The sequence below is a fragment of the Rhincodon typus genome, unplaced genomic scaffold (genome assembly GCF_021869965.1).
Source record: "Rhincodon typus isolate 14 unplaced genomic scaffold, sRhiTyp1.1 hic_rhity00001549, whole genome shotgun sequence".
NCBI classification, from domain to species: Eukaryota; Metazoa; Chordata; class Chondrichthyes; order Orectolobiformes; family Rhincodontidae; genus Rhincodon; species Rhincodon typus.
This window is the reverse complement of record NW_025967187.1, coordinates 16,230-25,000: the sequence shown is the minus strand read 5'-3', so window position 1 is coordinate 25,000 and position 8,771 is coordinate 16,230. Positions and strand designations below refer to the sequence as shown.

The window sequence follows — 8,771 nt, the reverse complement described above, 5'->3', positions numbered from 1 at the left end:
TAGGAGCGTTTGATGGTATCATTGTTCCCCACCCCAGTTTGATTAGTCATTAGAGTGAAACTGGACCCAAGGGTTAGATGCATATTTCAACTAATACACCCCTCACCAGTTTTTAATCCTACTTAAGAGCACTTTCATCATCCCTACTAGTTAGTTAGTTTGCTACTTTGCCCATTTCAGACTCAAATCCAAAAGATCATTAAGCTGGGTACAAAATTAGTGTTTTTGCAAAGCAAGAGACAAATCTTGAAATGAAATTTAGTGTACAGTACTCACCAAGAGGTGGATATTCAAAGAATGTTTCAACACAAAGTGGTTTAATTGGGATAAATTCCACTGTGGCAGCATCTCCAGATTTCAAGACCACAGGATTATCTTCCAGCTTCTGCCCAGAACGTCTATCAAGCCTTTCTTTAAACTCGGAAAGCCTGCAGGTAACATGTGCAGTATGGCAGTCTACCACTGGAGAATAACCAACTTTGATATAGCCTGGATGATTCAGGACAATTATCTGCAAATGACAGTGGAGAATCAGTTCGATGCCTTTAAATGGCAACTTGAACAGCCTTGATTGTGCTGCAGTGAAAATTATGTCTGCATCTCCAGTTTGCAATGATGCTTCAATTTGGCTAGGGATAGGAAATAAGCACTGGCCCAGCCAGCAACACATGCCATAGGAAGAAAGCTGTTTATTTACTAATGGCTCACTAGTCAGTTAGCTACAAAAAAAAAGTGTGTAAGAACTAAAAGTAGTCAACCATTTCATGAAATGTATCAATGCTCCATATTTATTCCCTCTGAAGAGGAGATGGCTCTTCCACTATACTTCAGCTATGAAACTTTTACTTATATTCAACAGTCTCAGGAGGTAGCTACTGCACACCAATGTCTTTGTTCATTGTCAGCAGCATATATACATGTTAAAGGGTCATTAAAACCAGGAAAAACAAGTTGCTGGAAAAGCTTAGCAGGTCTGGCAGCATCTGAAGAAAAAGTTAATGGTTCTGGTCAACGACCCTTCATTAAAAATAATCCTCAGCTACTGAGGGCAAAATCTTTGCCACAATATTTGACATCAATACTCAAACTGAATTTGCTGCTACTGTAGTAATCCATTTGTTTCAGGGACCAAATTACTACATGGTTGCAACTTAACCAAGTCACATGCCCTCACCCCAAAACCAGAGAAACCTCCAAAAACATTTAATGTACATTTCAGGGTTAAAAGTAGCCAAGTCATTTTGTTGTTCCCCTTAACATTAACCCATGTAGTAGCCTATAGTCTTCATTGCACGTGCCAATCCCCCTGCCAAATGTGACTGACATTCTTTACTGTAGATTTTCAAAGATACTGTAGTCATACTTGTGCAGTGAAGTGGTTGGTCTGAGTTGGTGGATCATTTCTGCAATTCCCAGCCACATTACCACGATGAATAGCCTTCACAGATACATTTTTAATGTTGAAACCAACATTGAAGCCAGGGAAAGCTTCAGCAACAGGTTCGTGATGCATCTCAATTGATTTCACTTCTGCTGTCAAGTTTACTGGAGCAAATGTCAGCACATTACCAGGCTTCAGGACTCCAGTTTCTATCCTTCCAACAGGAACAGTGCCAATGCCTGAAAAAGTTAAAAGGGACTTCAGCAATATCTTTCAATAAACTCACCTAGATTAGATTTAAAAATATAACCAGCACCAACAAAACAAGACCAACTCCTGTTCCTTTGTTCATTCAAAAAGTCATAACTCAATGTCATACTTCCCTTGGCCCCAATAATCCCTTATTACACTTCAATGGATGTATCCATTTCAAGTAGACAATTAGATAGTTGCTGTTTATGCAAGAGCTTTTCATGGTCTTTTTAGTGATCTACCAGCCTCAGGGCCTTTTCGTTGCTTAAAGTTGTAGTTAAAAATTCACTCATTCCTAGACTGCCCCACCAGTTACCTGATCCTCTTAATAGCTTCAAAGAGCTTTTACTTTAGAAAGTAAAGGAAATACAACCCTTTACTGATGAATAAGGCACCAAATCTATACTACTCCTATCAATGTCAACAAATCCCAAGACATTGTGCCCAGAACTACCCACATTCTCCACCAAGAGTAGAGACAAGAATCCTATTAGCCTTCATTTTCTGGGCTATGAATGAAGTTAGTGAACTGTATTCCTGGAAGCACAAGTCCCTTAGTGTACCCAAGGACAAACTTGTTTTACCAAAATAAAAATCCATTTGCTGGGTTTAAGACATCCATCCACACAATTTGATATTTATTGAATAGAACACAAGTTCCCAAAATGATCCATTTGAGACTGCCCATTATCTGCCTTCCAAAATCACTGCCTAACCATAATTTGTTTCTAATTTCATAAACTTCAAATAGGAGGACTTAAAATAGCCAATGATCTTTAAACATTAAAATGAATGTTGAATACCAATCCACAAGATAAAAAGCAGAACCAAGATCTTGGTAAGGGGACAGGTTTTAAACAGACTATGGTTGGGGTGTTTAGAGGAAGAGAATGTGTTTAGGGCTGGGGCGGAGGGAATTGGCCACAAGTGGAAATTGGATGCTCCAAGAGCACATGATTAGATGACAAATCTTAACCCTATTTGTGAAGTTGTATTGAGATATTGGTAGACATGGACTATTAGAAGCTTTGAAATTCAGGTTGGTATGCCAAATAAAGTGGCGTTAATACCCAATGGCTGTAGTGATCACTATAGCCATAGCTAACTTTGAGGCAAGCACGTGGGATAAGCTGCCTGCACCAACCAGGCAACTGAGGACAGTCAAATTGGGAAATGAAGGCTTGCCTGCAAGCTGACTAACTTGCTGTGGTTAATTAATCTAGACTCAAGAATACCCAGTTATACTTTAGCGATTCTAATCAAAAGGAAAACTGCACGTCAAGAACGGGGAGTCTTCGAGAATCTGAAGACCGTGCCTAGTTAGAAAATTGGACAAAGCCGTTCACAAAACTTCGGTAACTACATATCCCACTTGATAAAGCCACAAGTCTTTTCGGTGATCAGTTTATTTCCAGAGACTTAAAAAACTGGGTACCATTAAAAGTTCGTTTAATTGTTTGAGTTTTCAGGATTGGTTAAGATTCCCTTTCAAGAAAACTTTCATAATTGACTCCTTCAATTGAAGTACAATAATTGAGTGCTTAAATCCTAGCAAAACCCTTCCTGTGGCTGACTGAGTGCTAGACAGAGGGCACACCAATTGTCTGTTCTTCCACACTTGCACTAGTACAGGAACCAAGATGTTTGGAGATACAACTGGCTATAAACATTGTACATTATCACTACCCTAAGTGTTCGTACTCCTTAATTTGATAAAGCCATGTTTGTCACTTCGTTTCTTGGGATATTGTAGAAAATTCTAAACACTAGTCATTGTTCTGATGCTTGATCCTAGTCGGAGTTAAAAATGCCAGCTACAGCTACGTGCTATTGATACTAGTTTATTTAAGCTCTACGTTTACAGAGAACTTGCTAGAAGGTGCCATGAGATTCATTCAACTCAAACCCTCAATGCCTCCCTCCACTGGAGGAAGTACTCCTTGTGCATGCAGTCACGCAATTGCAGAACGTTTGGGCGGAATAGATAACTATAACTTAAAAAGGAAAAAAGCCGCGAATCGGAATTTAACTTGACGTTTGTGATCACAAGGATCATGCAGGGAGCTACCTCCAATTTTGTAGACATCCTGCAGAGGCAAACGCAGGGGTTTGTTTAAAGAGCGTCCAGGAGGAAGGATCGAGTCGAGTACTTCCAGCAGGGTCTGGCCATTCGCATGTCCTTCTTTCCGTTTTATTTTCCATCCTCTGAACCAAGGCATCTACAAATAATCAGTTCAATAAAAACAGTTACTGGAGTAACAGAATTATAGAAGCCATGTTAAAACCCTGAACGACGAACATCCAATTTTCTGGAACTTGGAAAATTGTCTATACGCTTGGAGGCAGCACTTGGACACCGGGAAACAACGGTTTAAGGGATCAGGACTTCCGACTCAGTGCAATTATTGGTGTGCGTTACCGGGTCTGAAATAATGAAGGTTGCTCGCTTACCCGAGGCATATAGGGAAGACACCTACCTTGGAACTGGGGCTTAGCATATTCTCCCCGTTCCAGCCACAAACCGGCACGAAGGGCACACTCGCCACATTGTACCCGATCTTGCGAATATAAAAGCTCACGTTCTTCACCACTTCCTCGAACCTTCTCTGGCTGTACGGCGGTTGAGTTACATCCATCTTATTGACGCAGACGAGGAGTTGTTTCACTCCGAGGGTGAAAGCGAGGAGGGCATGTTCCCGAGTCTGACCCGACCTCGAAATCCCAGCTTCGAGCTCGCCTGGGGCGGCCGAGACAACGAGGAGAGCGACATCAGCCTGCAGAGTGCAACAAGGCCAGGAGAGAAAAAGACCAGTTTCAGGAAGACTGCAGGATGACAGCTAGGAGAGCGCCATCTACTCGAGAGGAGAAGAAATGCTGGCGACAGAGCGACCAGGATTAACATTCAACTGTTCAAATCTTCAGTTTTGAACCATTTCTTCCCTATTGTTTGTTTTCTGAAAACAAACAGGTCTTTCCAGTTTTTTTTTTTATTTTGTGTCTAATCCCAGGTCAGGGAACAGATTTATAAACAGACATCAAGTTGATGCTAGATTTGAACAGCTGACATTTTCGTCAATTTCAACTGACTATAGTTTAAAACGGTGCTGCAAATGTTCCTCTCGCTGTTTCTAACATACACAGTATCCTCGTAAACTGGAGTGGTTTGAATGGTCTACTCAGTAGTGGTGCGCTGTGAGTACTGTTAACAGAATTAAAAGCGACACATTAATACTCAATTTATATTTAATGCTGGTGTTTCACGGGATCCTCCGGGAGGAAGGGTTATAAGCGGGTATGATTGGATTGAAGTGGTACCTGGGACGTTCCAGTCAACATGTTTTTGATGAAATCACGATGGCCGGGAGCATCGATGATGGTGAAGTAGAATCTCTGGGTATGAAATTTCCAGAGTGAAATGTCTATTGTGATGCCTCTTTCCCGTTCAGCTTTCAGTTTATCCAAAACCCAGGCGTATTTAAAGGATCCTTTTCCAATCTACACAAATAAGAGTACACTTTGAAAATTCAAACAGTTTCGAGAACTTTAAACCTAGCTATAAAGACTTCAAACTACTTTTGTAGAAGTTTCTTTGGCCATAAGGGATAACGCGTTTAAACTTTAGAACGATATATTAATCCGATAATCCTACCACAAATATAAATAAATATTTGCATCAGGTAATCATGTTCTATGAACACATGTTAAATGATTTTAGAAACAGTCACACCTGAACTGCTGCTTGTTCTAGTTTTTCGATCGCCCGCTGCTCAATCCCACCACATTTATAAATTAGGTGCCCTGTAGTGGTGGATTTGCCAGAATCGACATGGCCAATGATGACAAGATTAATGTGTGGCTTCTCCTTCCCCATTTTTGTTGATTTCTAGAAAACAGAAATCTAGCTTTTCTGTCGAGATTTTTATATTTGGCACAGATACCTGGACCCAGAAATAAACGTGGGGTTGCACGTGGAGAAACCACAAACTGATCGATTAATGAGCTCAATGATAAAGGAAACACGACCGCCACAGCAAAACAAAACTTTATTTGACGCTTTGCTGCTGGTTGGTCTGGTTCCTCTGACTAATCGGACACTTTATGTCGTTAGAGATTTGTCATGTCTGAGAATGTTTACAGCTGATCTCCATCGGTGTCTAATCCCAGCTCAAGGATCCGAGTTACAATAGACAGTGCATTGATGGTACATCTGAGCAGTTAATATTTTAATCTATTTTAAACGGCCACAGTTTGGATAAAACTCAAGGACCATTTTATGTTTGCTGGCCGCTAGTAATAAGCGTATTCTTTTTGTGCAGCTTTTAAGAGAATGTTAAAGAAAAAGAAGACATAGTATGAAAGAAATGTTTTACACTGAAAATATGTTCGATGTTTTTGCTTTTTAAAAAAAGAAAAATTGACGTTTGGCAATTACATTTTAAAACAAATTGCTTTTGATTTGTTTATTGCTGAAATAGAGTGAAAAGCTTTGTTTTTAGGAGGTACAGGCAGATCATAGTAAGCAAAGGATGTATAGATCAAAAAAAAAATTAGAAAGTGGACAGGTTACATTGCACAGGGTATGCCTAGGCAAGATCATGGTTATTTGAGGCTAGAGAGTCCATTCATCAGTCTGACAACTGCTAGGAGGAAGCTATTCCTGAACCTGCTTGTGTAGGTGTTCAGGCTTCTGTATCTTCTGCTTGATGGAAAAGGTTGTAGGAGATCATTACCAGGGTGCAATGGGTCTTTGATGTTGGCCGCCTTTCCACGACGGAGAGTGGTGTAAATAGAGTCCATGGATGGAAGATTGGAAATAGTCTGGGCTGTGCGCACCACCTTCTGTAGTTTCTTACAGTCCTGGGCAGAGCAGTTGCCGCACGAGGCCATTCTGCACCTGGACAGTTCGCTTTCACTGGTGCTTGTGTAGAAGTTGGTGAGGGACCTTAAGGACATGCCAAATTTCCTGAGCTGTTGTACTTGAAAACTAAATCTGTAAAGAGCAAAGACTGGGTTTAAAAAACGTAAGGAGCTGGCCTTCAAAGCAAAGGCAGGACTAAAAAATAATGCATGAGGCAAAGAGGCTAAAGGATATGCTATAACTTTTTTTAAAATGAGGGATATTAAGAGCAAACTCCTAGAATTGTAAACAAGCATTGGTAAGTTCTGTTTTATACTAAAAGATTTCAGATGCTGCATAGAGCTGAAATATGTGGTAATAGAATTAATTTACAAAAAAGACCTACTATTCAAAATGAGAGGTGTTGCTGGGTTGTAGATGGCACCCAATACTTAAAAAGTGGGGATATTTCAAGAAAGTCTGAATTTAATGCTACTTGGTAGGATGTTAAGAAAGGAGCTAAATTTGATTATGAGCAGGTGTATACTGGTGCATCTATCTGAGAGGCTTGTAGGCAAGAATGGAGATAGTGTGAGGCCTAATAAACAAAAAGGTCAGATTTTCAATGTGGTATTGGAAATTCAACGTAAGTTGATTTGAAGGTGAAATTTAGGGAAGTGTGATTTGATGTCAGGTGAATTGTAGATTAAGGTTTTGAATTACTTGGAGTTTATGTAGCTTGGACCACATTGACCTGCTCATGAGCATATTGGCGAGGTCAAGCTCCTCTCTGGTGAAGCTGAAATATATGTCGAGAAATATTTTTGAAAGAATCAATTCCTCACAAAGTTTCTAGTACCTGTTAATGGCTTAATTTATCCCAGTTTTAATCTAAATTGTTTACCTCTTAAATTTTACAGTTGTGTATATTCCCCAGATGCAATTTTAATGAATGTACAGTACCCTGGATATGAATATGGCTTATCTTTATACATTAGGATTAGAGTTAACTTTATTGTCACATGTACACATGAGTACAGTGGAGCACTTTGTGCAGTTCTAGTCTCCCTGTTGTAGGAAGGATATTATGAAATTGGAGAGGATTCATAAAAGATTTACCAGGATGTTGTGCGTTCAAAATGGGGAGAAGCCATTCATCTGCTGTGTGTGTGTGTGTGTGTGTGTGTGTGTGTGTGTGTGTGTGTGTGTGGTGGGGGGATGGGGAAAGAGATTCACTCATTCATCCACCCTCCAATCACACCAGCAAATTCACAGAGTAAGGTTTTGATTCTGCTGCTCTCGCCCATGTTAATCACATGCACTCCACTCACGGCTCTATCCTGGGTGCCTAGGTACAAATTCTTAGGGGGAAAAATTGGAAAGATAAAAAGTCCAGCAATAAAGTAGAAAAACAGAAATAAGAATTCAAAATCAGCACTTTCTTATTGGAGCTATTCATCAATGGAGCTTTTCAGATGCTGAATTGAAGATTTGCTGCCGAAGGTCAATTTAGAATTGAAGTAAAAGTTCATAATTTTACTGTGAACAAGTTTGAGATTTCTTGAATCAAGGGGAAAGATTTCCGATTGAGCTATCCAAAGGGACACTGCAGCCCTAAAAATCAGTGACGTTTTTCCAGAATATTAAACTCCAGCCAGTTATAGGGTGGTTCATTTCAATAGAAACAAACCAAATACTTTCACAGTATGAATCCTGCATGTGATTAACATGGGCGAGAGCAGCAGAATCAAAACCCTACTCTGTGAATTTGCTGGTGTGATTGAAGGGTGGATGAATGAGTGAATCTCTTCCCCCACCCCACTATACACACACACACACACACACACACACACACACACACACACACACGATATCTCCACATGCAACAATTTACACTCATTATAAATTCTCAGATGTTAAAAACAAGTTTGAATTCTATTTGGTATTTCAGTATTAAAATGGCCTGGTCCCTATGAGAATTATATAGGACTGCAAGCCCTTTTTTCAGTTGAGCCGTAAGGGAACAGTATCCCAGCGTTATAAGTTCAACTTGAACAAAGGTGCCCCTTTTCACAAGGTCACAACTAATCATTGAATAAAAAAAAGGAAACTTGTCTGAATGTTATTATGGTGGTATGGCTTTTAAAGTTTACAAGTTGTAGTGTGATTTATATTCTGAGGATGTAACTAGCAGGGTAGAGAAAGGGAATCAGCAGGTAATCTATTTGGATATCCAAAAGGCATTTAAGTTGCTACACTAAATCTTACTGCATAAGAGAAGAGTTTGGAGTTGAGGTGAAA

The 8,771-nt window shown here is 39.9% G+C and overlaps 1 protein-coding gene across 1 annotated transcript; it reads right to left on the bottom strand.

The window, feature by feature from the left end:
* Positions 1-184: 184 nt before the first annotated feature.
* LOC109937728 (elongation factor 1-alpha-like) lies at positions 185-5,673 on the bottom strand. Its single transcript, XM_048592613.1, has 6 exons — positions 5,361-5,673; positions 4,949-5,128; positions 4,111-4,407; positions 3,702-3,852; positions 1,364-1,620; positions 185-511 (listed from the first exon to the last, which is right to left on the bottom strand). Exons 1-6 carry the CDS (start codon positions 5,502-5,504, stop codon positions 200-202), a joined length of 1,341 nt encoding a protein of 446 aa, XP_048448570.1. The 5' UTR covers positions 5,505-5,673; the 3' UTR covers positions 185-199.
* Between the last annotated feature and the right edge of the window lie 3,098 nt (positions 5,674-8,771).

Coding starts and splice junctions, on each gene's coding strand:
- LOC109937728 (XM_048592613.1), bottom strand. CDS start 5,504: ATGGGGAAGGAGAAGCCACACATTAATCTTGTCATCATTGGCCATGTC. Junction 4,408..4,948: donor TGTTGACTGGAACGTCCCAG/GTACCACTTCAA, acceptor TGCACTCTGCAG/GCTGATGTCGCTCTCCTCGT. Junction 3,853..4,110: donor TGCTAAGCCCCAGTTCCAAG/GTAGGTGTCTTC, acceptor GATTATTTGTAG/ATGCCTTGGTTCAGAGGATG.